The sequence below is a fragment of the Lepus europaeus genome, chromosome 9 (genome assembly GCF_033115175.1).
Source record: "Lepus europaeus isolate LE1 chromosome 9, mLepTim1.pri, whole genome shotgun sequence".
NCBI lineage: Eukaryota > Metazoa > Chordata > Mammalia > Lagomorpha > Leporidae > Lepus > Lepus europaeus.
In genome coordinates this window covers 16,584,204-16,600,372 of record NC_084835.1, presented here as the reverse complement: position 1 = coordinate 16,600,372, position 16,169 = coordinate 16,584,204, and the positions used below count along the sequence as shown (strand labels likewise).

The following is a 16,169-nucleotide window of genomic DNA, read 5'->3' as shown; positions in this document are numbered from 1 at the left end:
CATCTGCAGCCAGTGGGAGGCTGTGTTCTCTGGGGAGGGAAGTGGATGTGTGTGTAAAGGGGTCTGTGTGCATGGAAAGGAGAGATGTGCGCAGGAAGCCCAGGTCATCATTCTGGCTAAGTCCAGTTGCTTCCAGTCTCCAGGTGCATCCTGAGTCCACAGATGGACCCACCCCTACTGTTTCTGCTGCACTTACTTTAGCAATGTGTAGAAAATGGCTTTCCATTTTTGAGCGGGTACAGTGCAATTTGTATCTCCCTAAATGGGCTTGATTTTCTTAGCTTAAATGCAGCCTGCAGGTAATGGTGTCTTATAGAACTGTTTCATGTAAACCGAATTCTAATTCCAAAGGGGAACAGTGTGAGTAGCTGGTTTTCGAAGTGTAGTGGGCACTGGAGAAGCAAGCGTGCAGCTCCCTCAGTTGGTGTCTCTTCCGGCTTGCTGCTCAGATGGCGACTCCTGAAAGTAAACACACGTCCTGGTCTCAGAGCGGGAAACGGCTTCGGGCTAGGCTGAAGGAAGCTCGCTCAGGCCTTGACCTGCCCTTGCTGGTCCCCGTTAGCTGTGGCCCCACTGTGCGTTTTCTGAGATGGGATTTCTGCTATTGATTCTTTCCTAATGACTACAGAGGTTTCTGAAGTCAGCAGTTATGCATTTCTCGGCTGTGTGAGCCCTCTCCTACTGTGTCCTGTGACAGACCAGCTGCAGGAGAGTAGGCAGGGCTCGGGGTCTCGTGGGGCTTCATGTTCCCACCCTCTGGCCAGTGCAGTGCCTTGGCAACACTAGGTGTTCTAAGGATGTTGTTCTTTAATTTTTACTTTTGTAAAGACTTATTTGAAAGTCTGAGTTTACAGAGAAAGAGAGAGAGACAGATCTTCCATCTGCTGGTTCACTCCCTAGATGGTGGCAGTGGGCCAGAGCTGGGCTGGTCTGAACCCAGGAGCTTTTTCTGAGTCTCCCACGTGGAGAAATTGGGCCATCTTCTGCTGCTTTCCCAGGAACACTAGCAAGGAGCTGGATCAGAAGTGGAGCAGCCAGGACTCAAACTTGCATCCATATCTGATGTTGCTCTATCAGGCGACCACGTTACCCGCTATGCCACAACACCAGCCAGTACTTTTTATTTTTAAAAAATGTTTGATTGGGGCCTGTGCTGTGGCTTACTTGGTTCATCCTCTGCCTGCGGCGCCTGCATCCCATATGGCCGCCTGGTTCTAGTCCTGGTTGCTCCTCTTCCAGTCCAGCTCGCTGCTGTGGCCCGGGAAGGCAGTGAAGGATGGCCCAGGTGCTTGGGCCCCTGCACCCATATGGGAGACCAGGGGAAGCACCTGACTCCTGGCTTCGGATTGGTGCAGCACCAGCCGTAGTGGCCATTTGGGGAGTTAACCAACAGAAGGAAGACTTTTCTCTTTGTCTCTCTCTCTCACTGTTTAACTCTGTCAAATAAATTTTAAAAAAAAGTTTGATATAAAAAGAGAGCTCCCATCCACTGGTTCATTTCCAGAACGCCTACAGTGGCCAAGGTCCCCGTTTCCTACGTGGAAACGAGCCATCACCTGCTTGCTCCCAAGGTCTGCATTAGCAGGAAGCTGGAGTTAAGAGCCAGAGCTGGGAATTGAACCCAGGTATTCCAGTATGGGACAAAGGTGTTTTAATTGGCATTTTAACCATTAGGCTAAGTGCCCCCCCCCCATAACTTTTTAGATGCATGAATGAATATATTGATTTTATCCAGAGAAGACCCGGCAGCGCAGGTGGAGATACAGAACCCCTCAGTGCCCTGGTACTGGTGTTCTGGGTCAGTTCGTGTACTGCTGACCTCATCTGGGCTGTGTGCTCCTTCTGAAGCACACAGAGCAGTCAGTTCACACTCCGTCTAGGATGACGTGTGCGCCCTTGGGAGCTTTGTTCCCTTTGCCTAAGCATCCACCCTGACATCCAGCTCAGACACTGTCAGCATCTTGGACTTTTCTCACTAAAGTCAACATATTTATGCAGTCCTGTGTTTTTTTTGAATCTCCAGAGCGACCCAGATCACTGCTGGTTGGGTTTTGTGTTTCTGGGTTGTGTGTTTGCCTGCTTTTAAAGATTCCCAGGCATGGGTCTTACGTGCCGTACTTCATGTGAAAAGCAAACCTACCCGTGTGGCTGAGGCTTGGTCTCCTCTTGTGTGCTTCAGAGCCCTGGAAACCAACAGGTACAACCACATCACAGCCACTTACTTCCTGCTTGCCGAAAGGATCCTGCGAGAAAAGCAAGAGAAAGAAATACAGACGCGGTCGGCCAGCCCCAGCAACATCAAGGCACAGTTCAGGTGAGTAAAAGTCCTCGCTGGTTTAGTGAATGTTTTTGAAAAGCTGTGCTGGCTCGTTTTGGCTCATTCGGCAGGGCTGCATCTATGGGCCTGGCCAGAAGTGACGTCAGTCCGGTCATCTGCACCGCACCCTTCCAGTGTGGTCATAGGCAGCTTTCTTTAGTATCCACTGCGGGAGCAAGGCCAGCTTTTCCCTCCGTCATGCGTCATGGCGTTGATTGGGCAGTCAGTTGAGCGGGGCTGGTGGAGTAGCTGTGTGATCCGGCTGTGATCTGTGAAGTCAGTGACACTGCCTCATGGGGAAAGGCGGGAGGACAGGCGATGGTAAAGTGCTTACACGGAGGCTGTCCCCGGGAGGAACAGTTTACCACCACGGGCGTGGTCAGTGTGTGCAGACGGAGCCCCGTCCCGAGAGGCGGGCAGTCCTGTACCCAGCCTGCGGCCAGTAGTCAGTGTCGACGCCCGGGAGACCTCGGGCAGGCTACGTAGCCTCTTTGTGTCTAGATTTCTTCATCTGGAAAGAGAACTGAACACTAGCGCCTGCTCCCTGGGCTCACGCTTCGTCGCGACGGCGGGCCGCTGCTGGGCCTGGGACCTGCACTTGCAGTCGTTGTCGGCAGTGCTGCTTGTCTTCGCCAGGCTGTGTGGTGGCTGGGAGGACGAGCAGAGGTGTGCTCAGTAACTGAGCTGCCTGCCTGGCTGTCGGCGTGACCACGACCCTCGGCGCTGCCAGCCTCGTCTCAGGAGTGGATTCTCGGGCTGGTGAGGGAGGGAGACCTGCAGTGTAGCTCCCTTGCCTGTGTTGCTTGAGGGGCCACCGGGCTGCTGGGTCCCTGCCCGCCTCCTGCTGAGTGGCTGCTCATGTTGAGGACAATACTGCTGTGTGTTGCCCTCCAGGGCTGTGAGCTCGCTGTTGTGGGCGGAGGACACACGACTTCTGATGCAAAACCAGCAGGAGTGTCCCACCGTTCACACACGGGCAGGCAGGCGCGCTCCGCCCCGAGAGGTGGGAGAAGGCTCCCAGTTGGAGAAGACGTCTGGTGTCTGATTCCTGGAAGCTTGTTAAAGCTGTAGATTCAGTTTGGATAACACAATTGGTGGGAAATGAAAACGCCACTGTGGGGAAGGGGCCGTTGTACATGTCTTGGCATCAGAGGAGCCGCTGGCCTGTGCAGTCCCCTGGGGTGGTGCGCTCAGAGCAGGCTGCAGGATTCTGGACACGCCAGTGAAAAATGTACTTCTGTACATTAGCAGTTTTCTAATTAGAGAAGCAGAGATGTGTGGATGCTGGTTACCCGTTGCCTTTTCTCTCCAGTATTCTCGTATTTAAATTCTTTAAGCTGTTCGCCTGCGTCTTTATGAACACTGAGCTTTTACACCATCAGGTAGCTGAGGAGCACTGGCGATGGCAGGGGAGTGTTGTTAGCCAGTGTCCCTTGGAAGGCTGTGACCTGAGACTCCCAGGAACAAGCCCAGGCTGCCCAGCTTCTGCTTGTGCTTCCATGGCCTTGACCTCGCGCTCAGTGTTCGCCGTGAAGAGTGCGCCCCCTGCCCTCTCCCCGACACTGACGCAGGGCTCGTCTGGCCGTGTCTCAGGGGCCCGTCGCTCCTCTGGGCTCCTGACTGACGTGTACAGGTCAGGCAGCGGGTGCGCGAGGCTGCTGCTTCCCGTCCTTGTGAAGTCTGCGGGGGTCGTCTCCGTCGGTCTGACTCCGCGGCCCTTGCTGGCATTGCGTGTGACCAGTGGCTGTTTGTTTTTCCCATCTGTTACACAGGCAGTCGTGGCCCACCAAAATCGACGTGCCCCAGGACCTCGAGGACGACCTCACAGCCACTCCCTTGTCCCACGCCACTGTCCCTCAGTCTCCCGCCCGGGCTGCCGACAACGTCCTCAATGGCCACAGGAGCAAAGGGGGCCTGTGTGACTCGGCTAAAAAAGACGACCTCCCCGAGCTGGCTGGCCCGGCCCTGTCTGCTGTGCCACCTGCCAGCCTGAAACCCACAGCCGGGGGGCGCAAGTGTCTGTTCCGAGTGGAGGAAGATGAAGAGGAAGACGAGGAGGACAAGAAGCCCATGTCCCTCTCCACCCAGGTGGTCCTGCGCCGGAAGCCATCCGTCACCAACCGCCTGACGTCTCGGAAGAGCGCTCCTGTGCTCAACCAGATCTTTGAGGAGGGGGAGTCAGACGACGAGTTCGACATGGATGAGAACCTGCCCCCCAAGCTGAGCAGGTTGAAGATGAACATCGCGTCCCCGGGGACGGTCCACAAGCGCTACCACCGGCGGAAAAGCCAGGGCCGGGGCTCCAGCTGCAGCAGCTCCGAGACCAGCGACGACGACTCGGAAAGCCGGCGGCGGCTCGATAAAGATAGCGGCTTCACCTACTCCTGGCACCGCCGCGACAGCAGCGAGGGCCCCCCTGGCAGCGAGGGCGACGGCGGGGGCCAGAGCAAGCCGAGCAATGGCAGCGGGGGCGCGGACAAGGCCAGCCCCAGCGAGAACAGTGCCGGCGGGGGCAACCCCGCCGGCGGCTCGGGCGGCAACCCTACCAACACCTCGGGCACCACGCGCCGCTGCGCCGGCCCGGGCAACTCCATGCAGCTGGCCTCGCGCAGCGCGGGGGAGCTGGTGGAGAGCCTCAAACTCATGAGCCTGTGCCTGGGCTCGCAGCTGCACGGGAGCGCCAGGTACATCATCGACCCGCAGCACGGGCTGTCCTTCTCCAGCGTCAAGGTGCAGGAGAAGTCCTCGTGGAAGATGTGCATCAGCTCCACGGGCCACGCGGGGCAGGCCCCGGCCGTGGGCGGCATCAAGTTTTTCTCCGACCACATGGCAGACACCACCACCGAGTTGGAACGGATAAAGAGCAAGAACCTGAAAAATAACGTGCTCCAGCTACCTCTGTGCGAAAAGACCATCTCTGTGAACATCCAGCGGAACCCGAAGGAGGGGCTGCTGTGTGCCTCCAGCCAGGCCAGCTGCTGCCACGTCATCTGAGCGCCCTGGGCCCGGCCCCGGCTCCCTGCACCCTTCTCCACTTCTCGGCGGTACTGCTCGAGAGTGGGCGTCAGGAGCAATTATTTATTACCTTTCCCTCGGCCCGCCCGCCGACGCGACAATGCATGGTCTTTGTGCATGCTGCCAGACACTGCCTTTCTTTTGCAGCCAACACGTCTGTTGTGTAATTTTTACATTCATGATTCTAATGTGGACGATCAGGATTAAATTAAAATGTATATTTGGAACGTAGTATCCATGGAGCACTTAGAAATTTGATGTTCTGCACTTAACCTAGAGAGCAAAAAAAATGCTTTTGTTCCCTTGCGAAAAATCTAAATTCCTGTCCCGACCTTCTGTGAGACAGAAACCTGTGCTCTGAGGCGCACTCCCAAAGCAATAACGCCGTGGGCGCGGGCCGGGCCGGGCCGGGGCCGGAGCAGAGCAGGCCACAAGGGCCTGCACGGAGGACGTCCCACGCCTGTTTGTCTTAAGCTACAGTGTGGACAACAGTCACATCTCTTCAGATTGCACTGAAGACGATTGTCTTTTTGTAATAGGTGAGATAGAAATTGAGAAGGCAGCTGCCCCTGTCATGCTACAGGACAAGCAGACAATCTGTGATGTGTGACGTGAACTCTGCTCACAGTGTGTGTGTGTGTGTGTGTGTCTGTGTCTAACAGGACGAAGCACTGTTGTGTGTCAGTGCCTTCCTGGGCGGCAGACGACGGGGCCCGGGACGGAAGCAGAGGTGCCCACACAGGCTGGCAACGTCACGACTCCGTAGAGTAGAACAGAGCCAGACGAGGCTCGGTAGGACGGCTCTTTTGGGGTCTGGTGGTTAGACTGTCTCGTTATTTCCATTCTAGTGCATCGTCTGGCTCAGCTAGCTGTGAAAATTGACTCATCAGAAAACACCCAGAAAAGGGTAAAATTCACACATACAGCAAACAAAAATGCACAAAGCCTGCTTTGTAACCCTTTTTTTTTCCCCCTAGAAGTGTTTTTCCCTTTGCCTTCCTGCCAAAACAGTATTCAAAGAACGCCTGCTTTAACCTGTTTCTGTACAAAGACTACTTCTGACCAGGTCGTCAGCTCCTGGGACATTTACCTTGTAGGACGCAGTATCTCCAGACTGCTAGCCTTGACGGGCCGCACGCTCCTCTTCCGTGCTGTGTGCTGGGGGTCTTCAAAGCAGTGCTTCAGGGCACAGGGGACAGGACGTGGCCGGGGCCCAGGCCCTTCCCCCACGCGCAGCTCTGGGTCACGTAATCCGCTGTGGGCAGAGCACCAAAGACCTGCGTGAGGCGGATCGTGGCTTCTCCAGTACGCGCCGACTGTGCCGCTTTAGGATTGTTATTTTACTCAGAACTCGCAATTTCACGGTGTACTTACTAAACTAAGTAAAAATGGTAGATACTTCACTATTTTTGTTTCTGGTCCTAGGCTAGACAACGTTTTGAGCTACAGCTCTAGCTCATTGTGACGTTTATAACCGAATGCCATGAGAATAGATGTGTGGGTGAAGCCATAGAACACACTTGCTTGAGATTCTTGAGCAGGGATCTTACAAGGGGCCAGCAGTCAGACGTGGGGTCACACGGAGGGTGAGCGTGCCACCTGTGTTACACGGAAACCAAGGGGAGAGTGGACAGAGGGCCTTGGCAATAAACTCTTGGCTGCAGCTGTTTTCCAAGCAATGTAAATAGTTTTTCCTGTGATTACGGACAGCCTCGGGATGGCACCTTTTAACTAACCCATATGTGTTTGGTTTTCAATGGTTTTTTTTTATATTCCAATGTATATATGGTGCTCACTTTAGGATCAGCAGTGTTGACCATTTATGCTGCATAGCTGTATCATAGCCTTATTAGTTGTGTGTGGTTGACCCTCTGGGTGTACAGATGTCAGTCTGAGTGGTGTCTTAACCATGTGTTCCCAGGTGAATGACTGTGCATGTGTTGTGTGTCATAGTGTGTGTCACGTAAAAGGGAGGGAGCGAGAAACCATGACATTCAGATAATATTGGACCAAACTGCTCACTTGCTCTAAACATTACTTGTACCCCTTGATCTGTCTTCAGAAGTTCATATAGTTGCAGTAGTGTATAAATTAAATATTGTGGGAAACAGTCTTGTATTTTTCTGTATGTGTGTATATATATATATGTATATATATATAAAAATTATGTACTTCTGGCAGTTCTATCTGTATTTAAAGATGTGACAATCTCGACACCGATTTTAAGCATAGCCGTGAGACTGAAATGAATTAAAGATATCCCCACTGAGTAAGAATTGATGTTCAGAGGGTACAGAATTAGCAACTGATTTGGTCAGTTGCTCCCGATGTTGGTTGATTTTCCTCATTGTGTAAACATCAACAGGTATGTGTCCAATGGGAAAAAATGTCCAGATAATAAAGTGGCATATTGGTGTTCAGCAATATCAGCTGCGTCCCGGGTGCTGTTTCTTCTCTGGCAGTGCCCTGTGTGTGACCAGCCACCAGCTGTGGGGGAACACATGAGCTGCTGCTCACTGACGGCCACACACAGCCGTCGGCCGGGCCCCAGCGCGGCCCCGCCCTGCACTTTGTGTTTCCATTTCATCTACTCCCTCGCCTGATCTGAGCTGCTGCAAGCTCCGAGCTCCCTTCCGTCACAGGTACTCACGTGCTCTGCCCTTTGTAGGTGATTCCAGGGTCGTCCCCTCCACTCCACTGCCGCTCTAGGTGCCGTCGCCCCTGGCGGCTCTGGGGACCTCGCTGCAGTCACCCTCTGCTTTCTCTTGCGTCATCAAACACTGCTTCTCTACTGGATCACAGCTGACAGGGAACAAAAACATTTTATTTCTCTGCGTCTAGCTGGCAACCTGTGTGTCTGTGCCCACCACCACCACTGCCCTAACTTCCACGTGCCAAATCCCCTGGTTCAGTTTTCACAAAACAGCTTTCAGGAGGTGTCATTCCCGAGCCGCCCGTCACCAGTTGTGATTGAGGTTCTAGAATATTCTCGGAGTGCCCATTAGTGCCCTGTCCTCTCGCCTCCCCTCACTGCCAGCCTTGGGCAGCCACGACTCCCATGGTCACCTTTCAGGCCCAGGTCAACCCTCTTCCTTGCGCACGCCCGGCCTTGTGTTGCTCCATCACTGATACCTGCTCTTCAGTCCACTCGTTACCCTGTCTTCTCCCAACCCCTACACTTGGAATTCTCCGAGGTTCAATTCCGGGTGCCTTCTTTGCATGCAAGTGTCCCAGTGAGCTTGTTCAGGCTTCTGGTCATCTGTGGAAACAACTCCAAAATACACGTAGCCCACGTCTGCCACGAGGAACCTGAGCGTGGCTGCTCCAAGTCCGTAACTCGGTCCTCCCGTCCAGCCCTTAGAGTGCGCCCCATCTGGGCAAAGGACAGCATGGGAGCTTCGTTAGTCTTGTGCAGGCCAGAATCGTGGCGTCTTCCTCCTCTTCGTGCTAGCACACTTCTCACCTGTGGACGAGTTTTTACTTTAGATCAATTTCTTAAGAGATTACAGGCTGAGTATTTTTCACTGATCAGTTCCTGTACTCTTCATCTCTTGGTGTAGGTCCACATTTCGGCACTCTCCCTCCACCTGTGTAGAACATTCTCTGACAGAGCGCAGGTCTGCCAGCGGGACACTTGTCTCTGCTGTCTGAAAGGGTACTTCCACCTGTGAAGAACACCTTCACTGGGTATGCAATTCCAGGCTGACTTCATTGTCGCACACACTGCACGCTGCCCGGAGCTGGATTCTGTTGTATTCTTAAGTGTATTCCATTTCCCTTTGCCATCCGGTTACTCGGGATCCCTGAGATCCCCCTGGGCACGCTCTGCTGGGCAGGGTGTCCAGAGCAGGCTCCTGTCGCTGGCCAGCACTTGCCCGGGCCCAGGTAAGCTCCGATTATCGCTCAGCCTTCTGCCTTCGGGTGGGCCCTTCTCCAGTCCCTGGTCGCTTTCCTGCACAGAAGTGCTGATCGGTACTTACCCAGAGACTGCAGGTTTTTGGAGCTCGCTCACTGGGTAGCTCTGTTTGGGGCTACTCTGTCCTGAGAACTTTGCCTGCATCGGCTCCCCTGAACCCACCCACAGTGGGCTTCCCCTCCGGGCCGCGAGCGAGCACTCGCAGGACTCACCCGACGTGGTTCCTGTGCGCTCTGCTGCCCATGTCTGGAAGTTGCTGCTCCATGTATTGTCTGCTTTTCTACTTGATGAAAGCAATTGGGCCGATCACGTTCCTCTTCCTCCATCTGAACCAGCGCTTAGCTCCATGCTCCAGCTCCCCCGGCCATGGCTTCCCATCTCGGACTGCAAAGCCTGGTCCTGTGGCGGCGGCCCACAGGGCCCCAGTCTCCTGTCCCCGTTACTCCCGTGACCTCATCTCCTCCTCCCAAACCATTCCCTGGCCACAGTGGCTGGGTCAGCCCCTCGGCAACACCTTGCCTGGGGCCCGGGGCCCGGGGCCTACAGGACCAGGGAAAGCATCCTCTACCTGAAGGGGCTGTGGCCCCTCTTGTGTTTGGGGCAGAGGCCTGAGGACACGGCCACCCTGGCAGAGGGGCCAAGCCCTTCCATGAGGTCCCTGGAGGTTCGGAGGCTGCAGCTCCGTCAAGTCCCCTTGGCTTCATGCTATAGTGGAGCCTGGAGCCCCCGGCACACAGCTGCGGACAGAGGCACCACACCAGGCCCTGTTCTTACTGGGCCCTGCAGTTCTTGAGACTGGTGAAGGACCGGTCTGGACTCCGCAGCCTTCGTCCTACGGCCTTGGCCTTCCTCCTCCTCGCCCGAGGTTCCGGCGGGAAGAGCAGGTGGTGTGAGGTGCAGCGTGGAGCTCAGGTGTGGGTGCTGTGAGAACGACAGCCAGTGTCGGGGACACTTTGCTCACCTGGCCAATGTGGAGGCCTAAGGAGTGCCCCGGGCTCCGGCCTCCCCAGCTCTGCTGCAGGGCTGGGCAGCACCAACCACTGGCTGCTGTTGCCTCCTGAGTGCCGCGACAATGAAGATTTGTTCTCGGTTCTCAGTGACATTGTGGACATCGGGACAAAGAGGTCCCTGCCTGCCTGCCCCAAGGCTGCAGCCCCGGGAGACACTGGGGGTCTCTCGTGTGGGGTGTGACAGTGCCCAGCCCTGGAGGTTCCAGGGTCCGTGGCATAGAACCTGCCGTGCAGTGGCTCCAAGAGCAGAGTGCCGGGCTGTGAAGTGGATCTTGGTGACAACCTAAATCTCATGGTCTGAGGCAGGCGAGTTAGGGGCACGTGTGACACAGGTGGGGAGGAACCAGCCCCTGGCCCCCTTCCGCCTGAGGCATTTTGAGGCATGGCTGCCGCAGGGGCCTGGGTGCAGGGCCCAGAGCCCGGGTGGAGCCTGGCATGCAGAGCGTGCAGTCCCTGGGCGAAGGGGCCGTTCCCCCGAGGTCTCCTGCTCGCCAGCTCTGCTTCCGCTCCTGCCTTGCTGGGTTCTGCGTGAGAACTGGGCCGAGCATGCAGCTCCCCCGGCCAGGGTTCTTTTCCCATGACCTGTCCCTGCCCCCTGTGACAGGGGCTCCGTGATGACGCCCAGGGCTTGCAGTCCTCACCCCCTCCGTGAGCTGCGCGGTTCCTCATCTGGAAAGGGCAGGGCAGGGCAGGGCTGGGACTCCTGCACTCACGCCCTCAGCAGCTGTCCCTGCCTGGTCTGCAGGCAGGTGTCACAGGCCAGGGCTGGGATCTCTGGGGTCCGAGTCTGTGGGTGGCAGGCAGGGGCCTCCCAGCCCTCGATGACAGCGGAGCAGGTGGGCTATGGACAACCTGCAGCCTTCAGGGTGTTGAGGAGAACCGGGTGGGCAGAGCGGGGAGTGATCTCTTGGTGACCATGGGGAGTGGAAGGCAGCACAGCCAGGGTCCCCAGAGCGTTCGGGCCGGCAGCCAGCAGTACAGGGAGCTGGGGGCGGGGGGGACAGTGCTTGGGGCTCAGGGAAGGGGCTGCTGGCTGGTGTGTGGGTGCAGGGTGGGCCGCCTGGTCCTGGCTGTCTTCCTCCATGTGGTTACAAAGATGACAACCGTGCAGCCGAGACACAGCCTGGTTCCACCACCTCCACCCTGTGAATCCTGCCACAGGTTGAGCGCCAGCCACTGGCCCCCTCGGTGCGCTAGGGCCGCCTTCGGGAGTGCAGCAGTGGGGCCAGGCCACGCCCCTGCCCGCCAGCCTCCCTCGTCCCCAGCCGGGGGGGGGGGGGGGGGGCTCTGGCTGGGCTCTTGCTGCAGAGGTGTTCTCTGATCAGACGCTGGGGAGGGGCGGGGGGAGGCGCTGGCGATGCCCCAGTCACCAGGGCAGGGAGGCCTGGGCCTGGCTGGTGCAGCTGCGGCTGCAGGTGGCCCCCAGGCCCTGCTGCTTCACAAGGGACCAGACGCACCTGACTGCCCCTCACCCCCCAAGAAAAACCAGTGCCGGGTGGGGCGAGGAGACCCAGAGCTAGGGTCAAGGCCGGCATCTGCACTCTGTTCTTCCCCAGCAAGCACGGGAGCCCAGGCTGCGAGGGAAGATGGGGGCCTCGGGGCTTGGGCCTGTTTGGAGGCTGCCGCTCGCCGACGCTCTGGAACGTGAGCCTGTTCTGGAAAGTGCCGGATGGGAGCTGCTGCTGCCCGAGGAAGGCAGGGGCAACGCTGACTCCCACAGGGCTGTCTGGGAACCCAGTGGCATCCAAGAGGCGGCAGGCGGGGAGCCGCGGCTTCCAGGAGCAGGGACGAGGTGAGGGCGGCATCCAGGCACCCGGGGAATAGCAGGGGTCCTCACAGCGATCCCAGCCGGCCAGCCGGGGGCTCTGCAGCCTGGCCTCTGTGCTCTGGGCCAGGGCGGCCTCTGGGGCTCTGCTAATTCCATGAACACGGGGCAGCCCCCCAGAGAGCTCAGAGGGGTCCCCTCCTGTGCAGGCTCCAGTCCACACCAGGGTGTTGCAGCTGCTGGCCCTTGGCCTGGTGCCGTGGGCTCAGTCCTCGGGTGACCCCAGCCCAGTGCCCCGTGGGCTCCCTTGGGCAGGCACCAGCTGCAGCTCCCAGACAGCCCGGGTTTCAGCTGCCAGCTCTGGTGCCAGCCTCAGGCTGCGCCCCGCCTCTGCGCTACCCCCCGTCCCGCCCCCACCCCCCCCACCCCCCATCTCACCGCTCAACCGTTAATCACCAGATCCAGGGCTCCACGTGCGGGAAGGGAGGCGGAGATCAGAGAGGCACAGGCTTTAATAGCTCAGCCACCAGCATTTGTGTTGGTGAGGAGTCTGTTAACACATTGCAGGACAGAACGCGCCGAGGCCGAGCCGCGGGGGGACACCTCGGTCACTCTTGGCGCAGGGTCGGCAGGCCCCCCGCCCCCATGGCTCCTGTGATGGGCATGGTACATAGGCACCACCTTGCCTCAATCCCTGGGCTGTGGTAGGGTTGGGAGCGGCCATCACCTTCTTTGAGGACAACGTGAAGAGCTGGTGACCCTGACCCAGCAGTGGCTTTGGACAAAGTGACGTGGCAGGAGAGGGGTGCGTGGGGTGGGGTAGTGGGGGGGGCATGACTGCCTTCTTCTACCCGCCCTGAGCCAGGACGTGGCAGCCACACTTGGCCTCCACGCTGTCCTGGGGACCACCCCGCCCTCACAGGCACCAGCTGACCCCAGGCAGAGGCCTGGGGCGGACGGGGCGGCCTGCGCTCAGCTCGGCTTCTCCTTCCCAGCTTCCCGGGGTTCCTCCTTCAGGTTCTCGGCCACGAGCTTCATTTGCTGTTGAGAGAACACAGGACTGTAGGTGAACCAGAGTGATGCCTGTGCCCCTCGGGCCGCCGCTGCCCATGGCTTCCTGTATAGCCCCGGGTCTCACGTCGGGGGACAGCCCGGGGAGGGGGGCGCAGCAGACATTTCCTTTTTATAAGACTTATTTGAAGGAGAGTGACAGCGAGTGAGTGACAGAGGCAGGCAGATCTCATAGAGCTGGTCAGGCCTAGCGCTCCATCCCCCTCGGGCCATCTTCCACTGCCTTCCCAGGCACGTTAGCAGGAAGCTGGATCAGGAGTGGAGCAGCCAGGGCTCGAACCAGTGCTCCAGTGTGGGATCACCAGTGGGGGCTAAACCTGTAGCGCCACCACGCCGGTGCACACAGCAGAGACTGAAGACACTGACATGACACGTGGCTGGCACGTCCACTGCCCTGGACCTCCAGGAAGAGGGGAGTGGGGGACAGGCCCGGGAGAGGACAGGGCACAGACTTGGGGCCAGGCCCTGACTCTGCCCAAGTGGAGTGACCTTGGCAGTTAGACCTGGTCAAATTTCCGCTTCCGCTGCACAGGGAGAGCTGCCCATGGTACAGGTGGCGTGTCCTAGAGCAAGGCTTCTGTTGAAGCCACGAGCCACCCAGCCTAACCCGGCCTGGTTAGTCAGGCCAGGTCCACCCTCACCTCTCCCTCCGGGGCTCCCACCAGCCCTGCTGGAGTTTGGTGGTCCCCACATGGGGCCAGCCTGGTGGCCTCTGCAGTGTCGTGATGGGCCCACGTGGAGAAGTCTCAGGAGCACTCCGAGAGGCCAGGGCTGCAGGTGACCTGGAGCTCAGCTTGGGCTCCCGGGGCTTCCAGTGCCCACACTGCTTTGCTGGGAGACACCTGCAGCTGTGCCCCAAATAACAAGCCGAGCGGAGCAACGAGCTGCCAGCCCGGCGTGAGGTTAGAGTTCAAGGGGTGCAGGCCAGGGAGGGGAGGGGCGCCCGCAGCTCTCCTGCATGAGCCTAGGCCTTGTCTGCAAGGCCGAGCCAGGAGCACAGGCTTGCTTGGTGCTGCTCTGGCCTTCGGACGCTGTGTCTTGGGTAAACCAACTGCTTTCCACTGCCATGGGTCTCTCTCCTCTCTGGAAGGGACCATGCATCCTGTGCGTGCCCAGCAGAGCGGCTGCGACACGAACCTGCCCTCCCGGTGCAGAGGGGCAGAGCCAGCAGCTGTCCCTCCCCAGGGCCTCCACTGCCCACACCCCTCCCCAATCCCCAAAATGGATACAATTAACCTCAGAGTCACAGAATCTCTAATGGGGAGGAACCACTCGGTCCTATGGCCACTTACGGGTCCTGGGACCTGGTCAAACAGACGCACCGCCCTCCATGAGAGGCTGACTCCCTGGCCTGCAGGCACGCCCAGGACCTTCAGTTTGGCTGCTGACCATCCGCCCTTTCAGACAAGCAAGCTGGGAGCCCACGGGTCCCCCCCAGGCCACGCTGTGGCTCGGCTGAGTGGGCTGCGCGGGGCCAGGCTGCCTCCTGTGGCTCAGCTCATGGTCTCTCCTCCTTGGCAGCCCTGGCTGAAGGGTGAGTGGGGTGGGGGCCAGCAATGTGACTCCCTCTTTAAAAACCTGGCTACTTCGGGGATCCTTAATTAAAACCTTCCTAAGAACAGAAGCAGGTCGACAACACAGCTTTTCCAACTACAGAAAGCTGTCCAAAGGAAGAGAGCAGAATTTCCCCCAACTCACGATCCACTGTGACAGCCACGCTCCCAGCTGTTCTCTGCACAACACAGGCTGAGGTCGTGCGTCATCAGCAGTGAGTGTAGCAGGCACGTGACCAGCAGGTGTGCTGGCCACACGCACAGCTGGACCCGGGGAAGGCTGCGTGCCCGATCCCTCTTCCCCGAGGACAACAAAAAACTTTTTTTTTTTTTTGACAGGCAGAGTTAGACAGTGAGAGAGAGAGACAGAGAGAAAGGTCTTCCTTCCGTTGATTCACCCCCCAAATGGCCGCTATGGCTGGTGCGGCACTGATCCGAAGCCAGGAGCCAGGTGCTTCCTCCTGGTCTCCCATGCGGGTGCAGGGCCCAAGCACTTGGGCCTTCCTCCACTGCCTTCCCAGGGCCACAGCAGAGAGCAGGACTGGAAGAGGAGCAACCGGGACAGAATCGGCGCCCCGACCGGGATTAGAACCCGGGGTGCCAGCACTGCAGGTAGAGGATTAGCCTAGTAAGCCGCGGCGCTGGCAAAACTTTCCTTCTTTAAAGACTGATTGATTTATTTTATTTGAAAGGCAGAGTGACAGGAGACAGGGAGAGGGGGAGAGAGAGAATGAGAGAGATCTTCCACCTACTGGTTCACTCCTTAAATGGCCGCAACAGTCAAAGTCTGGGCCAGGCTGGAGCCAGGAGCCAGAAGCCCAGCCCAGGTCTTCGACACGGGTGACAGGGACCCAGGTACTTTGGCCATCATCAGCTGCCTTCCCAGCATTATCGGGAAGCTGGACTGGAAGTGGAGCAACCCGAACTTGAACTCGCACTGCAATATGGGATGCAAATATCAATGAGCCTAGCCTGCTGCACCACAACGTGGGTCCCAAGCTTTTCTTTTCTTTTTTTAAAAATTAAAAAAAAAATTTTTTTTTTGACAGGTGGAGTTAGACAGTGAGAGAGAGACAGAGAGAAAGGTCTTCGTTCCATTGGTTCACCCCCTCCAATGGCCGCTGCGGCCGGCGCATCTCGCTGTTCCGAAGCCAGGAGCCAGGAGCTTCCTCCTGGTCTCCCATGGGGTGCAGGGCCCAAGCACTTGGGCCATCCTCCACTGCCTTCCTGGGCCATAGCAGAGAGCTGGCCTGGAAGAGGGGCAACCGGGACAGAATCCGGCACCCTGACCGGGACTAGAACCTGGGGTGTGGCGCCGCAGGCGGAGGATTAGCCTAGTGAGACGCGGCGCCGGCCCCAAGCTTTTCTTTTTAAATAATTTTCTTATTTACTATCCTTTTATTTGAAAGAGGGAGGCAGGGAGGGAGGGGAGGTTGGGGGAGAGGGAGAGGGAGAGAGAGAGAGAGAGAGAGAGACAGACAGAGAGACAGAGAAATCTTCATCTTTCATCTGCTGGTCTACA

At 57.8% G+C, this 16,169-nt stretch overlaps 2 protein-coding genes and 1 long non-coding RNA gene across 3 annotated transcripts in view; 1 reads left to right on the top strand and 2 right to left on the bottom strand.

Annotated features, from left to right (window-relative positions):
• The window catches only part of SNRK (SNF related kinase), a 62,239-nt gene extending 54,481 nt beyond the window's left edge, over positions 1 to 7,758 (top strand). Inside the window, exons 5-6 of the mRNA XM_062200616.1 lie at positions 2,180 to 2,314; positions 4,090 to 7,758. Of these exons, the coding sequence (XP_062056600.1) occupies positions 2,180 to 2,314; positions 4,090 to 5,311 (1,357 nt within the window). The 3' untranslated portion in view covers positions 5,312 to 7,758. The remainder of the gene's footprint in view (positions 1 to 2,179; positions 2,315 to 4,089) is intronic.
• LOC133766839 (uncharacterized) lies at positions 6,498 to 10,740 on the bottom strand. Its single transcript, XR_009866766.1, has 3 exons — positions 9,461 to 10,740; positions 7,983 to 8,134; positions 6,498 to 6,587 (listed from the first exon to the last, which is right to left on the bottom strand). It is a non-coding gene; the product is annotated as an uncharacterized LOC133766839 (long non-coding RNA).
• A 1,777-nt stretch (positions 10,741 to 12,517) lies between these two features.
• The window catches only part of ANO10 (anoctamin 10), a 198,596-nt gene continuing 194,944 nt past the window's right edge, over positions 12,518 to 16,169 (bottom strand). The window contains exon 13 of the mRNA XM_062200614.1: positions 12,518 to 13,064. Coding sequence (XP_062056598.1) covers positions 12,996 to 13,064 — 69 coding nt within the window. The 3' untranslated portion in view covers positions 12,518 to 12,995. The remainder of the gene's footprint in view (positions 13,065 to 16,169) is intronic.